This window comes from Eubalaena glacialis, chromosome 9 (genome assembly GCF_028564815.1).
Source record: "Eubalaena glacialis isolate mEubGla1 chromosome 9, mEubGla1.1.hap2.+ XY, whole genome shotgun sequence".
Classification (NCBI taxonomy): domain Eukaryota; kingdom Metazoa; phylum Chordata; class Mammalia; order Artiodactyla; family Balaenidae; genus Eubalaena; species Eubalaena glacialis.
The window spans coordinates 16,162,607-16,190,541 of NC_083724.1; the positions used below are offsets into that span (position 1 = coordinate 16,162,607).

The following is a 27,935-nucleotide window of genomic DNA, read 5'->3' on the forward strand; positions in this document are numbered from 1 at the left end:
CTGCTGTGGGGCAGAGGGGTGTGACTTCTTATCTTTTATTGAGCTGAAGTCAGTGTCAGTTTATTAGGCTGACAGTCCCTGCTCTCCCACTTATTAGATGTGTGACCTCAAAAAATCTCGAAACCCACCTGAGCCCTGTGTTTCCTCATCTGTATGATCAGGATAATAAGAAAAGCTACCCTATGGAGTTGATGTCTCAGTCAATTTGGAAGCTATATGTGAGAACTCTTCATAACCTATAAAGAAATGCACAGATGCAATGTTAATATAATCAAGAGCACAGTTGTAGTAGATGCTAGATGTTTGATGAAGACACTATTTCTGCTTCTAAGAGACAGATCTTTCCATTGGAGAAAATAATTCATGAGCCTGACAAAATGTAATAACATAGTAGAGAGGCAATGAAATTTCAGATACTTAAGACTTTAGACTCTGGAATCTGACAGACCAAGGTGTAGACTGCCATTTACTAACAATGGAACGTTGGTACAGTATTGTTATCTGAACTTCATTTTTCCAATTGACATGGTGGGGATAAAAATGATACCTACCATCGGAAAATCAATAAAAGAACATATATGCCACTTTTAGCACATAATAAGTCAAGCACAGGCTCCTTATCAGACAAATTTCGAAACCAATAATTTCTCAATTAATAGAAAAAGTTAAAATAAGGAACGCTAAAATGTATGCAATGCTGCACATGTATAAACACAGTTTATTTTAACTTAAAATATATAAATATATATTTCTTGGCCAGCCTTTTGAGGTAGGGCCAAAATCTTTTTTGAGGGTGTTTGTATAATATATTCCATTTGACGTTTTCCTGGCTTTCTTGCATAAACCACACCGGTAATTGTATAGTATTTCCAACTTTGGTTTATTCAAAGTGGAGCAATAGTTTAAAGACTCTTAAGAAGCAACCTAAACGTTTGTAGATTTTTATGAGCCATCCCAATCTTTTTCAGGTACTTCTCCTTTATTTAAATTGATGGCAATTCTTTCATCAAGTGGGCTTTATAGAATTTTCCCACAGAATTCAAATGAGTTCCCACAGAAAAAAGCTCGCATTTCATTGATTTATTTGACTTTTTTTTTATTTCAAAAAGTTTAATTTTTTTAATCTCTTTGGAAAAAAGGAGAGCAATAGTTAAACGGCATACTTAAAGCTAATTTGCTTACATCTTTAGTGTTTAAGCAAATACAATTTATAAGCTAATATTATTTCTCACCCTAGACATTTTTATGCTTTTGTGTAGTGTTTTACAATTATTGTCCAAACACAAAAATAGAGGTCTAAACGTACTTTTCATAAAGTATAAGACACATTCCTAGAATACTTTGGTCTCAGGAACATAATAGCAAATACAACTGGCATAAGCAGGTTTGGGAACAAACAAAACGACCCTTGGTAAATGTGCTTGTTACTTGGAGGGACCAGAAGCACGTGGGCTTTGTAGGAGGGTAACCGACCCGCCATGACTATTCAGTGTGCCAAGAGCATCACACACCACTCTGATCAGATGGAAGGGAGAGTGTCAGCTGTGTGCCAAGTCACTTACAGGCAGGTCAATTTCCGGAGCTTGTCCTGAGACAGCAGCTCTTATTCCTACTAACTCGCCACGATAATAATAAATAATGATAATAACAGTTAACGTATAATGACTATTTATTATGTACCAGGCACAGCTTTAAATGCCTTACATAATTTACTCACTGAATCCTTACAAAAACCCTGTAAAATAGATGCTGTTATGCTTCCCATTGTATAAACATGGAATTTGAATAGCAGTAAAGGTAAGAAAGGAGAGAAATGAATCCCTGTCGGGAAGACTATAAGAATCCCCTTTTCTCTTTGCCTGGATTATTCTATTCATCCTTTAAATTTCAGATCAAACCCCCATTTCTTAGTGATGCTTGTCCTGACACACTGGACCAGGTTGCACTGTCAACAGTATGTCTTTACTGCATCCTGCGTGGAAGTTTTTTCTACCACCTGGCACGTTTGCAATTGTGTGTTTAATCCTAGACTTCCCCTACTTGACGACAAATTCTGTGAGGGCAGGGATTCTGTTTTTCTTGTTCACCAGTGTATTCCCCCCCCCCACCCCCCCAGTAACAGGTAAAGTGCCTGACATAGAATGACACAGCATTTGCTGAACTGAAGTGAGGGACCATTTGAGATGGAAGTTGAGGGATGATGATGCTTTGAACTTGGGGTAGAGGGAATGGTTTTCCATTTAAGAAAGCAACAGATACTTAGGATGAATTGAATGTGAGACTAATTTCATCCAGAAATGAGAAATCAGAAGATCAGAGAAAGCACATAAATCAAGATCGAGTACATGGGCTTGGGAACCAGACAGTCGGGTGTAAAATCTTGGTGAGTTGTATGCTAGAGCTGCTGGCTCTAAGTTTCCTCATCTGTAAAATGAGGATAATAACAGTACTTTCTCCCCAGAGTTATTGTGAGGATTACCCAAGAAAAAGATATACAGTGTTCTTAGCATATAGTAAATGGTCAACAAATATTAAATAATTGTCCTTATTGTTGTTGAATAAGATTAGACCAGTATTTTGAAATGAAATTATGGAGGGATTGAATACCTAGCTGTGGAGTTTGTATATTATCATTTAGGTGATGAGTAGCCATTGGAAAAAATATATAAGGAATGCACTTAGGGAGTGCTCTCTGGTAGCCATTCCAAATATGAACTAGAAAATCAATGGAATTGCTCTCCCAGGTGTAAAAGGATTCAGTGTTTCTTTCCTGTGTTGACGTGAGCTTTACCACAGATCTGTGGGTTAGGGCAGTGGTTCTCAAACTGGCATGGGCATCACAGTCACCAGGAGGGCCTTTTGAACACAGATGGCTGGACCCCACCCCAAGGTTTCTGATTCCTTCCGTAGGTCTGGGATGGGTCCCAGGTCCTAGGTGATACTGATGTGGCTGGTCTGGGGACTGAACTAACCTTGGATTAGAAGCCTCTCTTCACTGCCATAAATATGGCCTCATCTCACAATATGTGCACTTGGTCAAAACCAGGCAAAAGTTAGTTCCCTTAAGGGAACTGATAGGATATTGGGAAGGGGTGAAGGGATGGGGGGAGGGGAGGAAGTGGTGTCTTTGATTGAATAAGTTTAGGAAATGTTGAATTAAAAAAAAATTAAATAGAGAAGGGGTCATATGCATTTTTTTTTTTAAACTTGTTTGGCCATAGAACCATTCTTTTTGAATTCTTTTTAAGGGATTGGGTTCCTCAGCACACAGCCTTGGAAAAGAATGATTTACTCCAGGTTAAGAGGCAGTGACCCAGATTATTTGGTGTGCTACCACAGGTTGTGATTTCCTGACAATAGAGATCCTCATCCTTCAGCCAGACTTCTTCGAGTTAAGTTTCTAACACTTCTGCTTAAACAGATGCTAATGGCTCTGTATCCCAGCAGGTAGAACTCCTGCTGAGAGGTGGCAAGACTGCTAACCAGCAGCGGCCAAAATAACAGCAGGAAGGTACTCAGTCTCTGGTATAATTAGGGAATAAATTTACCCCATTTGGCTTAGGTATATTCCGAATTCTAAAAAGTAAACTATTACTAAGACAAATACCTTATGTATAAGACAGATACCTTACGTATAGATTATTTTATTTTGCAAAGGGCTGATTCTTATAATAACCTGGGGGTTGGGGGGAGCTAGAGCAAGGATTAGGCTCCGCGTGTACAGGTGAGAAAACTAAGGCTTACAGAAATTAATGACTCGTCCAACATTATGAAAGAATACCCCTTCTTCTGTTGCCATCCTATATAGGCATAGCCCTTTGTTCTTGTCAAAGAATATGTACATTAATATTTATACTGAATCTTCATTCATTTATCCATGCATTCCTTCATCCAGCAGATATTTAGTGATCACCTACTAAGTGCCAGGCATTATGCATAAGGTCTTGGTAGATGGTGAATAAGACAGGGGCGCCTCCGTTTACAGAGATCTTGAGCTCTAGCAGGTAAAATAAACCCAGCACAGGACTGGGCCTGCACCTGTGCTTTACCTTAGAAATCTGAAGCTCAGGAAGGTTAAATGGCCTAAAATTACAAAATCATAAAATGTCATGGCTGTCAGGGAACCTAAAAGATCATCTAATCGATTCCTGTCATTTTATTAAAGAATAAAATAGAACAGAGTGTGTCTTGGCCAGAGTAACTATATTGGTTTTGTATTGTTCTGTAACACATTACCACACATTTAGAGGCTGAAAGCAATATGCATTTATTATCTTTCAGTTTCCATGGGTCGGGAGGCTGGGCCTGGTATAGCTGGATCTTCTGCTGATGTCTCACAAGCAGAAATGAAGATGTCGAGAACCCACTTCCAAGCTCAGTCTGGTTGTTGGCAGAATTCACTTCTTTATGCTTATAGGACTGAGGTCACTTTTTCCTTGCTGGTCATTGGCCAGAGTTCACTCTTAGCTCCTAGAGGCTATTTTCCAGTCCTGGTACATGGACCACTCCATCTTCAAAGGAACAAAGGTGCAGCAAGTCTTTCTCAGGCTTTGGATCTCTCTGAATTCTCTTTCTGCCAACGGCCAGAGAAAACTCTCTGCTTTTAAAGGGGCACCTCTAATTAAATTAGGTTCACCTAGATAATCTCAGTATCTTTACATCAACTGTGCCAAATAACAGGACACAGTCTTGGGAGTGATATCTCACCACATCCACAGGTCCTGGGGGTTAGAGCCTGGAATCTTGGGGAGGGAGGACATTTTTCAAGTTCTGCCTGGTACAGTTACATAGCTTGGTAGTAATGGAAGGAGGAAGAGAGATCCTGAGTTCTCTCTGGGGGCTCATGGTATATAATAGTTCGAATATCTATTGCTGTTTAACACATTGACCCAAATTTAGGGCCTTAAAACACCAATCATTATATTATGCTCTTGATCTATGAGTCGGAAATTTGTGCCAGAATTGGCTGGGCAATTCTTCTGTTCCACGTGAGGTTACTTGAAGTCACTCATTGGTATTTAGGTGGCAGCTGGACTGAGCTGGAGGTTCTAAGAAAGCTTCGCTCGCCTATCTGGTTCCTTAGCAGAGATGACCAAAAGGCTGGGCTCAGCTGGGCAGCGCTCTCTCTTCAGGGTCTCTTCATGTGGTCTCTCCAGCAGGGTGGTCAGCCTGCTTATAAGTGGCCTCAGAGCTCTACGGGGGAGTTTTCCAAGAGACAAGAAGTCGAAGCTGCTGCTGAGTCCATAAACTAAGTGAATCACTTCTGCCTTTCTGTATTGGTCAGAGGAGTGGTGGACTCTGCCCAGATTCAAGGGAGGGGAACAGAGCTCCTGTCTATGGGAGGAGTGTCAAAGGGTCCATGGCCACCTGCTGCACATTGTGGGTTTGTCATTTGTTTCTTTTTCCATTGTGATACATTTTAGTACAGAGGTTAGTGCACTCTTCAGAGACCTTATGAAGAAATATCTTGTAATACAAAATTGCCCTTTTGAACCTTTGTCAATCAAGACAAAGTTTGTTTTAGTGGATTTATCGTATGGTTTATGCCCCTTGCAACATGCTTCAGCCTAGGTACATGTTTTGTTGTTGTTCTTATTGTCTTGTTTTGTTTTCTTGGAAGCTGGTAAAGGGAGAGAATATTCCATAATATAAGTTTTATTAGTTGGTGGGGATACCAGAAGTGGGAAGGAAGGGGTTTCTGCCAGTTGCAGAGTATTCCAATTATGGATTAATCTCAAGCATGCCCTCTGGAATGGGGAAATAACCACCAGACCCACTGTGAGAAGAACCTGACCCAAAGTCCCATTGACCACCTGACCCCCCATAAACACCTGTGCTGATCAGTAGACCACAGTGACAATTTGTGTCTCCAAGAAATACTATCAGTTCAAAGCCAGTGTCCAGTAATCCTTGAAAAGTATGACTATTTCCTTTCCCCCAATGCACAGTCACCCAGGTAAAAGGCTGTTGGTCCCCTTGGGAGAGGCTGGGGAAAGATGAACGGTCTACATTTGTGGCTATGTGCAGGGTCCTTCCTTCCTCAAGGGAAAGATTCTGCCTCTGGGTTTCCGGGTACTATTTGTGTGACCTCAGGCAAGTCACATAACCTCTCTGCTTCCCGTGGACCAAGCCTTGTCTAGGCATCATTCCACTCCAGAATTCTGAAAATCTGCCACACTAAACATACAGACAGCTCCACCTACCAGAGTTAATTGCTACTTTGACAGTCCCTGACCTACTGACGTGTGTGTGTGTGTGTGTGTGTGTGTGCACGTGCACACACGGGTGCACGCACCCTGGGAGGAGGTGGCAAATTCGTGGCAAGGACCTATTCTGAGTGTGTACTAAATTGTCCTATTGAGGAAGAGGTACAAGCCAACAGATAACCCTAGGCTAGCTCGGGGCAGCCTGCTGTCAGTCACAGAAGCCTAGAAGTACCCTCCCAACCATGGGGCAATGAAGCTTTTAACTAAGAATATCTTGTGCATTTCTTTTCTATTTACGGAGGTAAAGAAGGCAGTAAGGCCCAACCCCATGGCAACCCAAGGATGCACAATCAGGGTGAGGGGCAGGGAGTTGCACGCCGGCAGCTGAGCTTCACCATGAGTGATACGCAGGGTTTGTTCAACTCAGCGCTACCAGGGATGTCTCCATGCCCATCCCTGTTTGTCATTGTACATTTGTAGCAAGTAGGGAATTGACTCCCTTGGTTGACGTAAGGCAAGAAAATAAGTATCTCCAGACCCTTTTTGTTGTTTTTAGTTTTTCAGGGTTTTTTTTTCTTCCCTGGGGCTCAGAAGTGGCTTCCTGCTCAGAATAGAATCTAGAGGCTTAGAGGATTGAGTCAGAAATAGAACTAATTTCTTACGATTTCTGTAGCTCTTTATCCAGCACCATTTCCCTACGCTCCTCCCCACCTCCACCCTCCAAATCGACCAACAAACTCACACCCGGGTGAGTTGTAATCTTAGTGATGTGACAGCTCACTGGTGACCTTCAGGAAGTCACGTCACCTCTCTGAGCCCAGTTTTTCATATCCTTAAAAATCCTTGATACCCCTCAACCCAATCTATGACACAGAAAAGTTGTGAAGATCTAAATCAGAGAACCAAACAGAAGAGCTTTAGAAAGTTTAAAAGTGATATAAAAATGTAACATATTGCTGCCTTAATAGTGTTTTTCTGGTTGTTTTAAAGGACGATTTTTTGGGGGTAAATGTTTTATGGAAGTGTTAGAGATATATAGCAAGTGAAAATATCGTTAAGTGTACAGCAAGACGAATTTTCACAGAATGAATTCCCACATGTAACCAGCACTTAGATCAAAGAACAGGGCGTTATCAGCAGTGCAGAAACCCACTGTGTCCTCTTCTGATACCATCAGCCTTCTCTCCCAGGGAATTATGCCTCTCATGGCTACACACACTGTAGCTCAGTTTTTCCTCTTTTTGTGCAGTGTGGACCCTTTGGTATCTGGCTTTTTTCACCTTTCATTCTTCTGTGAGATTCCTTCATATTGTTTTGTGTGGTTTTGGCACATTCATTCTCAAGAGTAGTCCACTGTGTTTCTAGACATCCATTCTAGTGCGATGGTCATTTGCGCAGTCTTCAGGGTGGGGCTGTGACAGAGAGTGCTGCTGTCTTCCACACGCCTATGAGTGAACTTCTGTGTGCATTTTTGTTGGGTATCTCCTAGGGGTGGGATTGCTCGGCTTTACAGATACTTCAGCAGATAATTCCACTTTCCCAAACTTGCTGAACCAATGATCTGTCTTGCAGGTAGCATAGAAGAGTTTCGATTGTTCCACATCCTTGCCCATACTTAGTGTTTCTCACCTTTTTATTTTTATTTTTATTTTAGCCATCCTGCTGCAGAAGTATCCCATCGCAATTTTAATTGGCGCGGTCCTGATGACTAATGACGTGGAGTTTCATGTGCTTATTGGCCTATTGAATATCCTCTTTTATGACATGCCCATTCATATCATCGTATCAGTTGCCTACTTTCCCGTTTGGTCATTTTTTTTTTTTTTTCTGGGACAAATCACATTAAACAGTTTAGTGAGAACCTTCTGAAGAAAAATATAAATTGTGATAATTGCATCTACTCTGGTTTAAAGAGACCCAGGAAGGAGTGGCAAACTCAGGCAGCATGAAATGCCTTTGACTAGCCCAGCATCCAGCCAGTGTAGGAGTTATTTATGTACTATAAATATAGTCTTTGGGTAAAGATATTGCAAATATATTTTCTAACTAAGGGTTGTCTTTTCACTCTTTGAATGGTATCTTTTGATTCATGTGTTTTAATCCTAGTATATCCCTATTAATCAACATGTTTTTTTCCTTTATGGTGAGCTGTGTTAAGAAATCTTTGCCTACTCCAATGTCATAATGACGCTCCTCTGTGTTTTCTTCTAAAAGGTGTTTTGTTGATGTTATTATTTTACTTTTCACCTTTAGACCTGCAGTCCATCTGTTAATGATTCTGGGGTACAGAAGAGATTAAGTATCAATGAGAGATTTTGTTGCTGTTGCTGTTTTAATATCAATATTCAATGGACCCAACAATATTTATTGAATTCTTTCCCTGGATTTTTAAATCTATACTTATTTCAAAGGGACCATGTTCTTTGGGAGCTCAAGAGGAACACAATAGTTTGTTTTCATGAGAGACAGTGTGTACCTACCGATGTTAGAAGCTCTACATACGTTATCTTATCTGATCTTCAAAACAATCCTGCAAGTAATGTATTATTATTCCATTCTGTAGTTGAGGAAACTGAAGCTTAGAAAGGACAAGCAATTAGCTCAAGGTGAAGTAATGAGGAGCAGAGCTATGATTCAATACCCCATGTTTTCTGACTCCAAAGCCCACATCTAGCTCTTTCTTCAAGCATCACGGTGACAGCGTTCATTAGAACTGTGGAGGGTGAGTGACCAGGGAGACTAGGACGTTAAGCTATAATCAACTGGGCTGTTGTAGTAACTGAGAGGAATATCTTTACCTGAGAGGAATATAAAACACCGTTTTCCTTTGCCCTCAGTAATAATTATAGTTAATGGTCAGTCATAGATAGCTTCCTTTCACTGCGGACCTCCCAGGAGCTTCACGTATCTGATTCTCGTTCTGAAGACAAAGTGTAAGGTAGGTATTACCTTTCCCATTTGACAGATAAAGAAACTGAGGATCAAAGAGGTGAAGTGATTTATCCAAGGTCAAATAGCAAGGTCAAATATCCACAACAAAATAGTGGTAGAGCAGGTCCAGCGTTTCCTTAACTGACTCCCATGTCTATTAACTGGCTCACCCCCCCTCACTGCCCAGATCATTGATCTAGATGACCATCACTGTACTTCAGGGTGAAGTCCATTACGCCTGGTTAGCCCCTTCTCACTCTCTCGCCTTTGGTCTGTGTGTCATTCTCCTGCCTGACTTCCGCCCAGGAAGAATAAAACCCTCTGGCAGCTCTCCACCTGGGAGCTTCCTGCTTCTTTTAGCATTTCTGCCAGCCCTAAAGAAGCTTCTGGATCCTTCCTCCTTACCCTCAGCACATCCATGCCCCAAAGCAAAATGCTGAATTTGAACATGTAGCTGATGTTGCCTGGCACCTCTTACCAGACACAGGACTATGTAATTGCAAAAATTGTTTCATAATCCTCCCCAGTTAAACTCCTGACAACCTCATTTTAAAGACTCCATCGGATTTTCTCTTTGCTGCTCTTCCCCTCCCTCCTTCTACCCTCTGCCTCTGCCCTCCACAAATAAGACCTATTGCCTTCATTCCACAATTCCAAACCAGAAAGCATCTTCATCGTGGCAAGGGACCACACAATTCTTCTTTGGGTTTTTTCTTCCATTGCTACGAGCTGTCCCATGAGGCTCTGACGTCATGTGAAGAACTGACAGAAGGAAGGAAAACAAACTATAAAGTCAATGATAGAAACGCAAAGAGGGGAATGATTAAAGCTAAATATGAATCTGGGGAAAATGATGAACACAGACTGGGTCTGATGGCCAGTTATAATTTACCCTAGCACATCCATAAATCGAGGCTTTTTTCAGCAGAGCCCCAAGCATTCTGACACCATTGATATATTCATCTTTTATCAGCACTATTCCTGTAACACACACACACACAGAGTCATACACAGCCCACCCCCTAAACAGTGCATCATCAGAAACCTAAAAACAACTGTTCGTCTTCCCAGTCTAGTACTGGTCTCTGGTCTGTAGAGTGCACAATTTGTATAGAGTCTCACGGAATTACTCAGACACCCATTACAATGTCAAAGAAATGCCAAGGAAGAAGCACAGGGCATAAATGAATGATTCAGAACTCCAATTTCATTTTTTAAACTTTCCTCTCTCTTTTAAATAAACACTCCTGGTAGGCAAATGGGACTTCTTACGGATTATAGTTTTCTATTTTAGCCTAAATCTGTTCCCCCCTTCTCCTTGGCACTCGATTTGTATGATCTTCCCTAAAATGCCACTGGCCTGGCACTGCATTCCTGTCTTGGGCAAAACCTCCAATTAAAATCAGCAGGAAGTTTGCTTGAATTAGGAATCCCAGCCTGGGCTTCCCACCGGGTGGTTCCGAAAGGGAGGCGTGCCCTGTTGAAAGCACTGATGGGAAGCCCTGGGTGGCATAGCCTCTGTCCTCCAAATGATGAGCGACTCCAGCTGTGTCACCAGGAGGCCTGTCAGGTCGCCAGAAAATCCTGGCTGAGGCAAAGACAGAGCCTGCAGGGGAGCAGTGGAGGTATCCCCATGGCCCGGAACCTAGCTTCTCCTCCAGCCTGGGTTTGAGAGGGTAGGAAAAGTACAGTGGGGAATGGAGGGAACACGGGGTTTGGATCCAGAAATCCTGAGCTCTGATATTCTACGTCCATGCTGTGTGGCCATGGGAAATTCACAGTCCCTCTCTGGTCTTTCATGCCCTCTCCTCCTCTCAAAGGAGTCCTGTCTTCTCATGGGGCTGATGTAAGGATAAAGGCTGACTGCCATGATAGAGAAAGCACTCAAGAAACATTGATCCTCCACCTAAGCAACTAAATCTCAATGTTCAGGTCTAAACATGAGGGAGATGGGCTGGATATTTCCAAGGCTGCTTCTTGAAGGTTTTCTGCTTCTGTGGTCCAAGTTGCTTCATGTGTAGCCTCTGTGGGAGCCTACTTACCAGGCCCCAGGGTTTTCCAGCTTTAGGAATAAAAATGCAGCTTCCTGCCCTCCCCACAGCCCTGCTCCCCCCGCCCCTCCCATCATAATGAACTGAAATCCCATCCAGCAGAAAGATGCTGATTTGGATGTATTGGAGTTCAGCTTTGGCTGCAAAGAGAAGATGCTTTGGATCCCCAGGGAAAGAGAAAAGCATGTTAAATCTTGGTCCTCACTGCCACACACTGAATGCCTTGCAGTGGGTCTGTGTCAGCCCTTTGTGAAAACCCTCTCGACCCCATCTCTCTGGAGCTGGCCTATTAAGCCGCTCCTCTGTTGCCAGAGTTGAGGTGGGCTGTCACCAGCTAGCCTGGGAAATGGTATTTATAGATGGCAGTCCCTCTTACCCCTGGTCCCCAGCCTCTCCCTGAGCACTTGTCGGTGAGCTCCAATTATCTGTGAATGGAGGAGAGGGATCCTGGCAGGTCCAGGGGAAGCAAGGAATGTGATCATAGGCCCGTCACACATTCAAAGTTTCAGTATTTTTCCATTATTTCAATATATTTCTCTTCTTGTGGCCTGCTTCCTTCTTCTTGCTGGCTTTGTCGTTATAATTTTACATCGTGGTACATTGGAAAGTGCGCTGGTGCTGCAGTTAGAGAACTTGGTATTTGAATGTGGAGTGACTCTGTGATGTCAGACAAGTTATCCCACTTCTCAAGGCCTCACTCTCTTCACCTGTGCTGTGGACGGTTATCCATGCTGCTCTGGGAGAGCTCCGGCACAATGCCTGGTGTACAGTGAGTGCTCGGTGGTTGTGAGCCATTGATTCCCTTGGCTGGTTTAAGGTGCTGCATGCCTTCCAGCATGGCAGGCTTTCTGAATATCAGCAATTACTACCCAGAGCACTGGCTGGAGATGGAGAAGGTGTAGGAGATTGATCTGATTGAGGTGGACTCCTCATTGTCAGAAGTTGCTTGTGCTAAGGACAGGCGTGCAAAACACTGGGATGAGCTTGGTTTTTCTGGTTTTGCTCTTCTCTTCAAAATGAAGGACAGAAATCTAAGGAACGTTCACTGACCTTGGGAATCGGGGCTCACCAATAACATTGCTCTCCGTCTGACCCCCACCCCCCTTTCAGAAAAGGATGGTTTGCCCTCATGTGGCCCATCCGGGGTCCACATTCCCTGATTCTGGGAGTTACAACACATGAAGGCTTGGCTGAGTGTCTTCGTTTCCATCCTACCCACACTAATTTCATCCCATCACCTTTACCCTCTCCAGCCCTCCTCCTCCGCCACAGCCCCTGTCTGCTCACCTGGGTCAGGCTCCCCATTTCCCCCGCCACCTCCATCACTGAGGCCGCTCCCCATCTCCTCCCGCTTCCCCAGTCCCCACCTCTCTCCTCCATTCTGTCTTTCTTCTCTCCCTGGGCCTCGCGCTCCCAGCCCCCCTCCCCGTGCCCTGCCTCTTCTGAGTCCTCTCGCAGTATCATTAATGCCTTCTTTGATACAGCCCACAACCTCACGATTATTCTGAGGTCAGGAGATGCAGGTGCCAGGCAGCTCTCTGCTGCGCCTCAGAGGGCCTCTGTCCCCAGTCCCTCCTGCTCGACAGGGCTGGAATCCTAATTGGCCACTCGCCCCTTTGCTTGTGGCAGCCTCACCGGGAACTTTCATCTTCCTCTTTCCCTCCCTGAGGATGCTGAGAGCTCAGCCACAATGAGGCATTGATTCAAGGAGTGGGGGGATGCCGTCCTGACAAAGGGTCCCAATGATGAGACACGAGAAAGGGGGCGCTCTACGGGGTTATAGAATGCCTTGCAGATGGGAACAGAGGAGCTCTAAATGGGGTACTGTCCTGTCACTTGGAGAGGGAGTGACGGGGCAAGTGTGGGCCATTTGAAAGAGGCATTTTGAAATGACGCTCTCGTCAGATGGAACCACGCAATCAGAGACGTGTGGCGTGCCCCTGCGGCTCACAAAAATACCCGGTGACTCATAGCCGATATTCAGTCAACGTTCTGGCTGGGGAGGCGGGAGCCGCGTGGCTCATTATCATTCCAGCTTCGTCTCGTGAAGGCTGGGCCCGCTGCTGTTCTCCAGGCTGTAATAGGATTGGTCCCACGAAGCAGAGACCGGGAGGCCTGGAGCTGTGTGGGTGGAAGGTATTGAAAACTAATTGTGCAATTCGGGAGAGAGAAGAGGAGTTTTTGTTTGTTTGTTTTTTAAGTGAAAAATAAGAAAAATATTAATTTTTGTCTGTTCATTCATTCAGTATTCATTCATTCATTCAGCAAACATTTCTTTAGAGCCAGGCTCTGGGCTAGATGCTCAGGGAAGGAGGGGTCCCCTCTCTCAAGCCTTAGAGCCTGGAGGGGAAACTGATCAAAAAACCAGGGGTTTCAATACAGCGTTTTGAATGTTGTGAGGGAGGTTTCATTGCCAAAGCCAGGATCGTTCTGTGGAGTTAAAAGGCAGAGCCGTTTCAAAGAGCGCTCTAATTATTCCTCCATTTTCTCTCAGCGGATAAGCACCTCCTTCAAAGCACAGCATCCTGGGAAGCCGTTTCAACAGTATCCATTTTCAAATGTCCCAAGTAACCAAATGGTTTCCCTCCAACCCCAGAGAGATAGTGAAATCCCTGAAAAAGTGTGTCTCAATACCTTCAAAGGAAGAGCTTATTGTCTGGGATGAGAGTACTTCTTATTACCTTTTTAATAATTGGTCTATGCCAGGCTCTGTGCTCAATGCTTTAAATACACCATCTCATTCAATCCTCTCCCTCACTGCCTAAGATGGGCTTTATTATTCTGCTTTTAGATATGGATACTGAGGCTCAAAGACACGAAGTATCTTGTTCCTGGTTACAGAACTGAGCCTCGAACTCAGTTCTGCTTGGGCCAACGCACATGCTTTTCAATATCAGGCTGTACTGCCTACGTCATGGTTCTAGGGCTTGGTGATTCTGGCTTGGCAGTGGAAATGATAGAATAGATAGATCGCTAGCACTTCCTACCAGACGCAGTACAATGCAAAAGGGCTTCCATTTCCAGTTTTCGAAAATGGGGATCAGGAACCACTGCCACCGTGGTCATCATCATCGTCAACATCACCACAGCACATGAGAGCCTTAAGAAAGGCTTCCTTGACTCTTGTTTGAAGAGCTACAAGCCAGGAGATTCCTCTACTCACTCACTGTATGATTTCACCTCTGAGCGTCTCTTGCCATGTCTAGAAAATGGAGCTGAGAGTCCCTTGGCAGGAATAACAAGAACTAACTTTTATGGAGTCCCTATTACCTACCAAGTTAGGGGCAAAGGCTTCACCAAAAAATTCATGTCATCCTCACCACAGCCCGGTGTGGGGGGAATGATTAGGAAGGTGAAGGAAACTGCCAGCACTCCCTTGGCTCAGGAGTGGAGGTGCCAGGATTTGAAGCAATCTCGGACTGACCTCAAGTCCCAAGCTATGTTGGGAATGTGCTTGTGAAACTCAAGTGAGAAAATGGGAGTGAATGCACCCTGTGCAGGGTAAAAAGTGCTAGACACATGTAAGGGATTATTCGTAGCATGGAAGACAGCCAAGAGGGGACTTGCACAGAAATGAGGAAAGATGAGAGGCCATTAAGCTGACTGTCTTACATCTTTTTACCTCTTCTTCTGTTGCTTCTTATCTGATCTAGTATGTACCTTCACTGGAATGTTTCAGAGGCTGGAATCTGGGGACAGGCTTGGGTTTGTTTATAAACGTGTTGAGGGGCTGTGGAGAGGGGGGCCTAGAGGTACATGTTGTGTTGGAAATTTCACTGACCTGAGAGCTTGGAGCTCTGGAAAGAATGGAGGAAATAACATCTTTCTTACCTGTTCCGAAAAGCCACTATGAGGATCACATAAGATCGTAAATATGGAAGCACTTCCTGATCTCCAGAGTAACATAAAATATAATTTTTTTTCTTAATTTTTTAATTAATTTATTTATTTATTTTCTGGCTGTGTTGGGTCTTCGTTTCTGTGCGAGGGCTTTCTCCAGTTGCGGCAAGTGGGGGCCACTCTTCATCGCGGTGCGCGGGCCTCTCACTATCGCGGCCTCTCTTGCTGCGGAGCACAGGCTCCAGACGCGCAGGCTCAGTAATTGTGGCTCACAGGCCCAGCTGCTCTGCGGCATGTGAGATCTTTCCCAGACCAGGGCTCGAACCCGTGTCCCCTGCATTGGCAGGCAGACTCTCAACCACTGCGCCACCAGGGAAGCCCTATAATTTGTTTTTGTTGAAGTTTTTGGATGTTATATAACCTCATGGGAGGAATCTGTGAAGAGGGTTGAAACATCTGGTGCAGGTTAAAAGAAATAACCCCTAAATTCTTCTTATTGCCGATCTTTTACAATCTGTTGTCATCCAGCAGGGGTTTCTGAGTTCATACGTTTTAATTTTCTGAATCAAACTTCCGCGGGACGCATGAATAATACAATTATAGAGCTGCAAGGGCCTCAAAGAACATTCACTCCAACCCCTTCCCTTTACAGATGAGGACATTGAACATTAGAAGGGTAGAGTACAAGGTCAAGTAGCCGCTCTGTGGCATTACCAGGAACTACAGTGTAGTTCTTGTCATTGATATTCGGTGCCCTTCCTATGATAACTGTTCTACCCAGTCCTTTCATTCTTTGGGCAGCTCCACTTTGCATTAGCAGTTGGATAACCATAACCCCACTTTGCATTAATAGCTGGATAACCACCCATGATGGTTAACATTCTCCATCTCCCCTCTACCCCCCAGGACAATTCAGCAGTGGCTGGCAAGGGTCCAGTCGCTTCTCTACTGCAATGAGAACGGGTTTTGGGGGACCTTCCTGGAGAGCCAGAGGAGCTGCGTGTGCCACGGCAGCACTACGCTGTGCCAGCGCCCCATCCCCTGCATCATCGGAGGGAACAACAGCTGTGCCATGTGCAGCCTGGCCAACATCTCGCTCTGCGGCTCCTGCAACAAGGGCTACAAGCTATACCGAGGCCGCTGCGAGCCACAGAACGTGGACTCGGAGCGGAGCGAGCAGTTCATCAGCTTCGAGACCGACCTGGACTTCCAGGACCTGGAGCTAAAGTACCTGCTGCAGAAGATGGACTCGCGCCTCTACGTCCACACCACCTTCATCAGCAACGAGATCCGTCTCGACACCTTCTTTGACCCCCGGTGGCGCAAGCGCATGTCCCTCACTCTCAAGAGCAACAAGAACCGCATGGACTTCATCCACATGGTGATCGGCATGTCCATGCGCATCTGCCAGATGCGCAACAGCAGCCTGGACCCCATGTTCTTCGTCTACGTCAACCCCTTCAGCGGGAGCCACTCGGAGGGCTGGAACATGCCCTTCGGGGAGTTCGGCTACCCGCGCTGGGAGAAGATCCGTCTCCAGAACAGCCAGTGCTACAACTGGACTCTCCTGCTGGGCAATCGGTGGAAAACGTTTTTTGAGACGGTCCACATCTACCTACGTAGTCGGACTCGGCTACCTACCCTCCTGCGGAATGAGACTGGCCAGGGCCCTGTGGACCTGTCTGATCCCTCCAAGAGGCAGTTCTACATCAAGATCTCGGATGTGCAGGTGTTCGGGTACAGCCTGAGGTTCAACGCCGACCTCCTTCGCAGCGCCGTGCAGCAGGTCAACCAGTCCTACACGCAGGGCGGCCAGTTCTACTCCTCTTCGTCTGTGATGCTCCTCTTGTTAGATATTCGGGACCGAATCAATCGCCTGGCCCCCCCTGTGGCCCCAGGGAAGCCCCAGCTGGACTTGTTCTCGTGTATGCTGAAACACCGCCTGAAACTGACCAACAGCGAGATCATCAGGGTGAACCACGCCCTGGACCTCTACAACACCGAGATCCTCAAACAGTCAGACCAGATGACAGCCAAGCTCTGTTAACCTGGACTCTTTGCCATGGACGTTCCCTTTTGTTGTACAAACAGAACAGAACCAAGCAAAGCAAAACAAACACAAATTTGTAAAATGTAATTAATATTCAAAGGAAAGGAGGAAAAAATCTTCATTCGTTGGAAACGAAAACATTCTAGCAACTGTATAAAACCGTTGGGCATGTTTGTTATTTCTATACTCTGTTGTGAAGAAGGGTCTCAGCCTTGGGAGGAGCTTGGAGGGAGTTGCTTCTTAGGCCTCAGGTGCTGTATTGAGGGGGGAGATGAGAGAGAGCATATGCAATGAATTGTAAAGATCTCTGCTGTGCAGGTGCTAAGATTAAACACTAAAAAGAAAGATATATGTAATGTACAACCGACACTGCCATTTTTCCTTGTGGGAGGAAATGGACATAGATAAAGAAGATATTTCTTCGGTTATGATTTCTTCCCTCTTTATCCTTAATTCCTTGTGGTTCTTTTGATTCATTTGCACACAAGGGTGGGGATGCAATGACAATTCTGTCTCACCCAGATAGCTTCTTTCACGCTGAATAAACTGACGCTAATTGAAGCTGGACAATAGGTGGGATTGTGGCGGAGAGGCATTCACATTCACAGGGTGTTAAAAACAGTAAGGAACCTTGGATGTCAGCTTAGTGACCTCCTTGATTCAGTTTGGGAAATAGCCTCAGAGAGAAATGGCATGCCCTTGGCTACACATGGTTACTGCCTGAATAGCGATTTGAGCCCTGCCTTCTGACTCCTTCTAAATCATGCTGGCCACTTTTGTGTTTACTCCAACTAAACTGCCAAGGGATGAGTATTTTTCAGTCTCAGGTTGTTTTGCTAGTTCTTTTTCTTTTAATCAAGAAACCCCTTTTACCTACCGTCTCCAAAAAGAAATGGTGTCAGATTTCCTAGAAATGCTTTGCATGTTAAACTTTAGTTTGACTAAAAATCAATAACCAAAATAAAATAGGGTAGGTTTTAATATTGCATTGGTCTGCCAGGCTGACTTCCCCAAGTAGGTATCTAAAAAAAGGTCCTTTAACTCAGAATACACACACATACACACAGACACACAAATACACTGACACTGCCACTTCTTGGGCATCGCTGAAAACTGAGAAGCCTTGTCTGGGACTTGGGGTTTAAATTGAAAGGAGAGATGCAAGAAAGAAAACTCATTTCAAAGCACTTCTGTAGAGGATTTGGGCAAATACCATTTCTTACCAGTTCTCCAGGAACTCTGCATTTATCTTTTAGCTAGGGTGGTACTAGCCAGAGGTGCTTCGAATCTTCATTTCCAAATTGGCAGAGAAACAGGACCAGACATTTCAGGGTTGGAAGAGAAAATAGGACTCTTCTGGTCTCGACGTCTGCCCAGTGCAAATCTCTTTACCATCTTTGGGAGATACCCCTGTTTGCTAACTGGACCATTCCAGGAACAGGAAGCTCATTAGATCTATCGTCCACATTCCTTGGATTCCCCTTTCACTGGGGGGGAGCAGCAGTGATCATTCCAGCCTGTGTTATAAAACAGATCTAGTTATTAGATGGTTCTTCTGTACCTTTACCAGCTTCTGTGTACCTTCCACTCACGGGTTCCAGTTCTAGAATGTGCATTTTTTTCCTCATGTCAATGCATTTGTAGATAAAATACAAAAACTATCTCAGGGGGTCACCAGAGTCTGTAATAATATGACTCAAAGAGAATACCCGCCCCCCCCCCTTATAGTTTATTTTAAGATGAAAGGAGAGGGCTTCAGTGCAGAAGAGGTAAAGAATTATCTAGTTTACTTAAGTGTGTGTGGGCAGGGGGGAGTGGAGGGGAAGGTATATCCTGTTTTTTGCATAGTGAAATTCCAAATGTAATGTTCCAGTTTTTAGTATGAATTAGCATATATTTTGATACGAACTTTAACACTTAATGTGCACTTCACACCAACATAGTTGTTTGACCTCAGATTTTGAGAGGATTCGGTGTTCACTTAGGTTGGAAATTCTTCATGCCAGAGGTCACATAGCAGCTATTTATCAAGCACAAGATTTTTCAGAAAGTCAGTAAATTATTCAACATCTCTTCAACACCTAGTAGATGAATGAGGCATGCCAGAAAAATGAGATTTGGAAGGAAATGGTCCATGCTTTTGTGCCATTCACACATTAATGAAAAAGACATATGAACCAATTAAAAAATAAACAATAATTACAGTACACTATGATGAGTGCTATTGTGGGGTCGCACACAGGGAGGAGACGTGAAGAAGTTATGAATTCTGTTCATGCAGTTGGTACAGGCTTTATATGGATACGTTCATCCTGAGTGTTGAAAATGAACAGGACTTGGGCAAATAACAAGGAGCAGAAGGGCCAAAGGAACAGAGAATGCAAAAGCACAAAGGAATAAATATGCATGGGTATTTGAGGGTCAGTTAAAATAGTTAAAATAGTAGTGTTAAAGAGTATCCTTTTAAATGGTAATCCTTCCAAGGAAAGTGAGGATTTCGACTCTAAATGAGAAGTTGAAATAACTATCCATAATCCTTATAACCTAAAGAATGAACTCAATTGTCTCTCTTCCTTTCTCTTTCATCTCTACCTTCCAAGAAGTTCCAAATACTCATAATGTAATAACCCCTTATATTTACACAGCGCTTTACAGATAACGGGGCAATCTTCATATGCACTGTGCTACCTAATCCTCATCCGAATTCAGTTAGAGCATTCAACCCAAGTTCTTCCCCAGACTTCACCAACTGTGTGTGTGTGTGTGTGTGTGTGTGCTTGTGTGTGTGTATGTGTGTGTAAGAAAGGTTTCTTCCCATTAGCGTAACAATAGTAATTACATCATTTTATATTACAAAGAGAATACAGCAATATCTAATGATTGGAAAGATCAGGGAAATATATAAATTTTCAAGGACAGAGATATTCAGAGATTCAAACATTGAAATATTTGTTCAAAGGTGAAATGAAAATACTTTTCTATAAAAGGACACAAAGTTGTGTGGATTTCCAAGTATCTCTTGCTTGGGTCCGTCTCTTTGAGCTAACAAGGTTCCCCTCCAGCTGGGAGGAAGAGAAGCCTGAAGCCCTCAAGTGAGATTTTAATTCAGTTAGTGTTTACCAATTTGATGCAGCAACCAAGGACCTATGGTGTCTGATTAATAGGCTGATGCTAAGGTAAAAGAGTAAACAGTACCATTTGGATAAGCCTGGCAGCAAAGCATGGCATTGCCATGGAAACCACAGAAGGCCATTAATTAGCTATCAAATAAAATCATTGGAAAATTCTGGACCCTGGCATATCTGCCCCCTTCAAAGAGGAGGACAAGAAGAGTTCACACTAACAGCAAAGTCTCCCTTCATTGATTAAAATCATAGCTGCACAGGCACTACATGTCACAAAGTGGAAGAAAGATTAGGAAGTAAAACAAATTGACACAATAGAAGGAAAGAGTCTTTGGGATTATCCAATTCCAAGGATATATTTTAAATGTGGAGTATCTTATTGGGTTGTCTATGTTGATAAACTTATCTCAATGACAAACATTTTCTCCTATTCTCTGTTTGTGGAAAGAAAGTGAGAAGAATAATATGTATCCACTAGATGGTGATAAATGATTGGGGGAAGCTATTAGAGAGTCAAAGCATGAGAAGCAATTAACCCCTAAAATAATAGATGGAGATTGTGTAACTTTGAAATTAATAGGGGGAAATTTTTTTTGATTAAAAAGAAGGCAGAAAAGGAGAAACAAAAGAATCATTAAAATAGCTGAATACATAAACAGACATAATAACAAAACTTGCCACACAAATAATCACAATAAATGTACTTGGACAAAACTTGCCAGTAAAGAGACAGAGGTGGTCAGACTACAAGTTATAACTTTTAAAAGTAATGGGAAAAAAGTTTGAAAATAAAAAGATGCATAAAGGTATCCTTGACAAATATTAACTAAAAGGAAGCTGATGTAGTACTGTTAATAGCAAAGTGGACTTTAAGGCAAAACACATTATTAGGATTAAAGATGGTCAATTCAGCAGGGAAAGTGGAGAGAAGAGTGGACACATAGAACCACAGACTCTTTAGGCTAAAGGGGTCATTAAAAATCTGTAAAACGTCAACTTTCAGAGATGAGGAGTTATACTTGAAGTTATTCTACAAGTTTTGAACACTTACCATGATTACAGTTCTCTTTTCACTACCTCCAAGTAAAAGACTGTCCAGTCCAACCTCCTAACCAAGACAAGAATCAGTTCCATGACATTTAAACTAATAAGCTAATAATGTACAGAAACTCATATGCAAATATTCTCTCTCTCTCCTCTATCTTTCTTTTCTATGTCACCAAAATCTTCTATATAGGCATTTTTCCAATTGAAGATCAATGCACATCTTTGGTTGGTTATAATGAGCTCAGGCTGAGGCTGAGCAGAAAGTACTCTCTTCCTAAGAACAGAGTAATACCAGTGGCTCCAGCTCTGCCAACCTGAGAACCTACAGATGGAAGAAGTTAACTGAATGAACTTTCCTTTCTCAATATCCCTGTCTTTCCAAATCATTATCAGGGCCTGAAGTTACAAGTGTAAGGTCATCCCTCACTTTTCAGTATTGGATCTAATGGTGAGCATTCTGCATCAAGGCACATGGTACATTCTCTGACTGGCTTGGAACCCTCTTTCCTCTCAATAACTCACAGATCAAGACAGATGCAGGGAATGGGATGGGACAGTTTTGAACCAATGGGGAGGAAATCAACTCAAAAGTCATAGTTACTTTTGGGGGAATTGCGGATCTTTTTGAGAAATGTGAAAGCTCTGGACTCTTTCCCAATAAAAATGTACCTTCACATACACTTTTGAATAATTTCACAGATCCCTTAATGATCTTTCTTGAACATTCTAGAATACTACAAACCTTCAGTAAGTGCCTCTGATCTCGCCTAGACCCTTTATTTTACAAAATTTAACACTTCAGCTTTCAGAGATGAGGAGTTGCACCCAAAGTTATCCTTAAAGTCTTGAACACTAAGCATGGGTTTAGTTCCCTTTACACCATCTCAAGCATATTTTGGCCTAGGATCAAGGTAATGTAGTTCAGATAGCTGAATCCTGCCCTTAGGGAAGGCAGTTTTTAACATACAGGTAAACACTTGAATGGAAATGACAGTTATGGTCACGTTAATAAAACCCAAAATATACTAAATCCCAAATGTATTAAGTAGATACATTCTGTATAAGCACTAACTAAAAGGAAGAGGTCTCTAAACCAGAAAGTAATGAGCTTGGTTAAAGGATGAGCAGGCATGCACTGGTAAGTATTGCATCATCAGTGGAGAGAGAGTCTGGTTCACTGAACCAGTACATGACGTTTGAAAGAGAGAGGGTTTGTCCTACTCAATTCAGTCTATTCCGACAATACCATAGATGGAGTGGCTCAGATAGCAAACATTTATTTCTTACATTTCTGGAGGCTGGGGATTCCAAGATCAATGCACCCGCAGATTTACTGTCTGGTGAGGATCCACTTCCTGGTCATAAAGGGCTGTGTCCCCACTGTGTCCTCACATGGCAGTAGGGGCAAGAGAGCTCTCCGGGGGTCTTTTTTATAAAGGCACAAATCCCACTAATGAAGGTTTCACCCTCATGACCTAATCACCTCCCTACCTCCTAATACCAGCACCTTGAGGGTTAGGATTTCAATGTATCAGTATTAGGAGGACACAGATATTTACTCTATAACTGTGTTAAATCAGTTTAAGCGAAAACCTCCATTAAATAGCTTGGAATAAACAAATGAGCTTCATGAGTCACAAGTTGACTTTCTCTCATTTGAGTATCTGACCTCCACTCCCAAACTTCCTTGCTTGGTAAGTGTCCACACCAAAACTGCACTGGCTCCACCCCAGGGCCAATATTTCCCTAAGAATCCTAAGAATGAACAAGGAGCCTGTCCACAGTCAAGATTTCACGGTCTGCATAAAACTTATACATGGAGCCATTTATGCCAAGAAGAAAATGGCTTTGACAAAAATTTTAAATAAAAGCTTCAGAGCTGATTGATAAGGGAAAGAAGGGATTCCTAAGCTACTGGTATAAGTTTTCCTATTGATGTCACCGGGGATGGCTGTGCTCTGCCTGTCAAGTGATCCCTGCAAACCTTAACCAGGGACCCAAGATTGGTCTGACTCTGCCACAGGCTTGCATCAGTGAGGAAATTGTAATGTTCTTACAAATTACAGGGTGATTATAAACCCTGCCAAGGGATCGTTAATTATATGGTGTTAATTGCATAATGTATAATTATAAATTAATAATAACATCACCTAGCATTTTGTTAGTGTGCAAAAGGATGCTGTGCTTAAAGCCTGGACCCGGGAGCTGGGTTTTCCTGAATTATTAGACACCTCGGATTAGAACTCAGATTAAAACTCAGATCCCCCAACTTCCAGGTGAGTGATTTAACCATTACAGTCAACATTATTCCTGACATGAGAAAATAACTAGCAGCATAGGGCTGTAGCTAAGAGTACAGCCTGGAGACAAGAGAAAGTAGAGCTCATCCACTTAACTACCCGTGCTGCTTGACTGAGATATTTAACCTCTCTGTGCTTCAATTTCTTCTTCTGTGAAAATGAGGTTCTTAACAGGTTCTCTCTAACATGGTTGGTTATGAGAATTACATATGTTTCAGAGCCTAAAGCTGTGACTGGCATATAGGAAGCCTATCTGTTAGTTAAATAGGTGACATAAATAAAAATATACTTTAGATAGATAGATATGCAAAATAATATTCTTCATAATACTAGCTAACATCAATTGGGCTCATTTTACAAGCCAAACACTGCAGTAACAATTTGATGCAAGTTACTCATTTAACTTCACTGCAACCCAATGAGGGGGGTCGAATTATCAGTTCAGCTTACACATGAAGAAACTGAGTCTTAGACAGATGAAATAACTTGTCTGTGGTCACACGGCTAGTGATGGAATTATGATTTGCCAGTCTCCAAAAATAGGTCTCTTAAGTATGCTGCACGATTTCCCCAATTAGTGAAAATAAGTGGCCTAACAAAGTTATTTATAAGCATAATCCAGACCTTAAGAGGCATCTGGCACCACTATTTTATTACAGAACCATTCAATTCCTCTGTGAGCCAGAGCCAAGGGTACCCAGATAGCTTTAAATGTGCTGACTCCTGGAATCAGAGCTTCAGCAGGGGCCCAGGAGGAATGGGCTGTCTAGGACAGATTTTCCATCCGGAAGAGCAGGATCTGGCACAGAGCCCAGGTACATTTCATACTCCTGCTCAAACACCTCAGGGAAGCCTATTGGCTCCAGGTAGGTCCACCATCTCTTCGGGCATAGTGCTATTGATTTGTGCATTGCTCTTCTCTGGGAAAGCAGTGCTGAGGGAGTGAAATATGCAGGTGGTGAGCGGGAGATGAACGCCATAGTCTGTTCTGCATGCCTAGCATACAAAGAGGAGGCCTTTGATCTCCAGCTGGGCCTATTCCTACATTTCAACATGGGCTGGAACCAGTCTGATCCAAGGCTCCTGAAATCTATCCCTGGCCCATCCCCCCACAGAGCCGGATGGGATCTTTGGGATAACTGGGGAGGATGGAGAATGACTTCTGTAGACAGTGGGTGGGGTTGTGTAAAGATATCTTCCTTGTTCCTCGTTCAGCTTCTTGCTGTCACCCCACCTTCTCAAGCTATTTGTACCTTGCCTATCCTAGAAGTCCCAGAATTGTCATTCTTGACCATAACATGCAAACCAATTTTTCTTTCTCTTACAGTGACACAAAGACAGAAAGGCAGAATGAATAAACTATATTGTGATTAAAGAATTTTAGATGTTTACCAAAAAATTACTTCTACATGTGCTTTTTCAAGCAATGTCTATGGAAAGGGGCATATAAATGCCTATTTCACCTTCTAACCTTGTAAGGTCAATCAGGTCTTAAGAAATGGGATTCAGCATACATTCACAGAAGAGGAAAAGAAGGCATGTAATGTTTACTGCTCCTCTATGATGCCCTAGGTACTTAGCGTGTATCTAATCCAATCCTCATAAATGCCTAGGAGAGAGTTGTTATTATTGACATCATGCAGGTGAGGAATTTAGGCACCAAAAAGGGTGGTAACTTAAGTTCAGTTTCACAATTTACTTTTTTAGCACAAAATTAAACAGTGAGATGGAGTGGTTAACAGCATGGGATCTGGGGCCTGAAGAGGTTCAATTCTTATAAACTCTGTGACCTCGGAAAGTTACTTAACCTCTGTGGAGTTTCTTCATCTGTCGCTTGGGGAGAATAACTCCCAATTGATCCAGTTGCCATGAGGATGTTTCTCTTGCCAGATTTCCACCCTTTACATTACACCCTTTACAGATTTACACCCTTTAGTGCAGGTAAGGGCCTGCCTAGAACTCCCTTGGTACATGGGAAGCACTCAAAAAAAGTTAGCTTTCATAATTCCTTTGGGCAAGGCATGGATCAAGACTGGAGCTTGAAGTCATGGCCCCATTATGCCCTTTGGCTTCCCCTGTTGAGTATGTGATTCCCTGGCTATCATCTATAGCACAGAAACTAACTGGAAGAGGTAGACAAATTCCTAGCTTCCAACAGTTCACAGGCAAAACACACAGGGGGCGGGTAGAATGGAAGAAGACATCATTTTTCAATGATTAAAATGGAATCGGGGAAAAAGAGAATGAAAGACTGAGTTTGTAAGAGAAGTAATGAAGAAGAGTGGTGACTGTTCCCAGAGTCCTCTCTGACAAAGCTTGGTACAGCCTCACCCCATTTCCAAGCAAGCAGGGATGTTGCTTAGCAACCCAGCCAGGAACAGCAGAGAGAGCTCTGTGCTGGTACATTAAGGGCTGCTACTGCCATCCTGAAAAGGACCAAACTTTTGCTTAAAATCCCACCTATAGCACAAGGGACACCTGCAAATTTGAAGCACCTGGGAGGAGAGTTTTCTGGGAGGTTCGGTTGAACAGAAGGCTGACAAAGGGGAAAAGAGTCTAAATTAGTGGAAAAAATACAGAGCGAATATTTTTTTAAATTTCTTTCAAATACTGCAGAAACAATGTGCTAAGAAAGATTTGCCAAGCCAAGGACTTGGTGAGTCAGCTTCACTGCATGTTGATGTGGCAATGGAGGCCAGCAGGAACATGCGAGGTTCCCGGCTCATGTGGGCCACCTCTCCCTACAGCTGCAGCCACTTGATTACCACCTACAAGTTCAGTCTCAAAGTCAGATCTGGAGAGAATATTGTTCTTAGTCAGTCGAGATTGAAGGTGTCAGAGTTCAACTCTATATTCATTCATTCAACAAATATTTCTTGAAGTTTGCAGCTTAGAAAGATAGACATTCATTTTGAAGTGTGATACGTGTTAAGGAGTGGGAAGTGTAAGGTGCTATGGGAGTATACAACATGAACCCCTAACCTAGATTGGACAGGGAAGGGGGGAAAGTCGTGGAAAGCACCAGAAGATCTGATGTTTAATGAGAGTCTTGAATGATAAGTAAGAGTTGAACAAAGAGGAAGGGAAATTTGTTCCATGTGGAGTGGCTGTTCATGCAATGGTCCAGTTCAGCTGGAGATGAGAGAGAGAAAAGGGGAGAGCGAGAGGGAGGGAAAGAAGAGAGGGGAGAGAGGAATGAATTGGGGATGGGGTGGGAAGGAGTAGCAGAAGGTAAAAGTATTATATAGTCACGTGATGAAGGGTCTTGCAACTCTATGAGGATTCTGGACTTTATCCTAAGAGCAACTAGCAGCCCTTGCAGAATTTCAAGCATGACAACATGTGATCAAGTGTACTAGCAGCCCGTCAGCCCTTCGGCTATCCCACTTTATGCTTGTAACCCAGTACCTGGGTCCCTGGTCTGGTCTCTTGAACTCCTGGCTTGATCTTCTGTGTAGTTTCTCCTGTCCCTGAAGAAAGGAGAGGCTGCATTCTCTGGGGGTGGGGAGGTGGGGAGGCAGGGGGGATACATCACCACCCCTTCCTTAATGCACAGAGTCTTGCTCTTGAACCTGAATTCATGTATCATCCATTTCCCTGCCCCCGCTTTTGACTTTGCCTGTTTTGACTCTCAGCCACAGGGCTTGCCCTCCTGCCCCTCCTCATGTCCTTATGGCTGACGTGATGCTGTTTGGTTGGACTCTCTATCACTCACTTTTGTTTTCTTCATCCCACTGCTACCAGGTAAAGTTCAACTAAATAGTCATCATCCCATAGCCTGCAGCAGCTGTGTCTGAACCAACTACTTGCCCAGGAACTGATCCACTCCAAGAACTTGTCTCATATAAAGTTCTGGTCAGCCTTAGTGATGATGCAAGAAATTCATCTGACCCACCTGCCTCTTTAGAATAGTGCTTAAGGGCACAAACTCTGGAGTCAACTTCCCTTGAGAGCGAACCCAGGTCCAGACCAAGACTTAGCTGTGTGGCAAGTTAGTTCATCTCTCTCAGGCTGGTTTCATCATCCTTACATGAAGATATTAACACCCACCTATGGGGCTGTTATGAGGATTAAAAAAGACTATGGAGATAAAATATCCAGAATAGCACCTTGCACATGGTAGGAGCAAAATAAATATGTATTCCTCTCTATTCTTCCTCTGAAAGTGCATTATCTGCTTACATTTCTGTGTTTGATCCTTACAATGATTCCTAAGATTGGAGGATTAAAGGAGCTTATGCGTATAAAGCACCAGGTATATAGCAAACACAAGATAAGTATTAGCTATTATTATTAATTATTATCATTAATGAAGCAGAATATCCTGATTAAGAGATTAACTCTGTCTTGTTTTCTTGAATACGGGATCATTCAAAAGAACAGAA

The 27,935-nt window shown here is 43.3% G+C and overlaps 1 protein-coding gene across 1 annotated transcript in view; it reads left to right on the plus strand.

Moving 5' to 3' along the window:
- Positions 1 to 17,092, plus strand: part of BRINP1 (BMP/retinoic acid inducible neural specific 1) — a 179,589-nt gene extending 162,497 nt beyond the window's left edge. Inside the window, exon 8 of the mRNA XM_061200996.1 lies at positions 15,935 to 17,092. Coding sequence (XP_061056979.1) covers positions 15,935 to 17,075 — 1,141 coding nt within the window. The 3' untranslated portion in view covers positions 17,076 to 17,092. The remainder of the gene's footprint in view (positions 1 to 15,934) is intronic.
- The last annotated feature ends 10,843 nt before the right edge of the window (positions 17,093 to 27,935 follow it).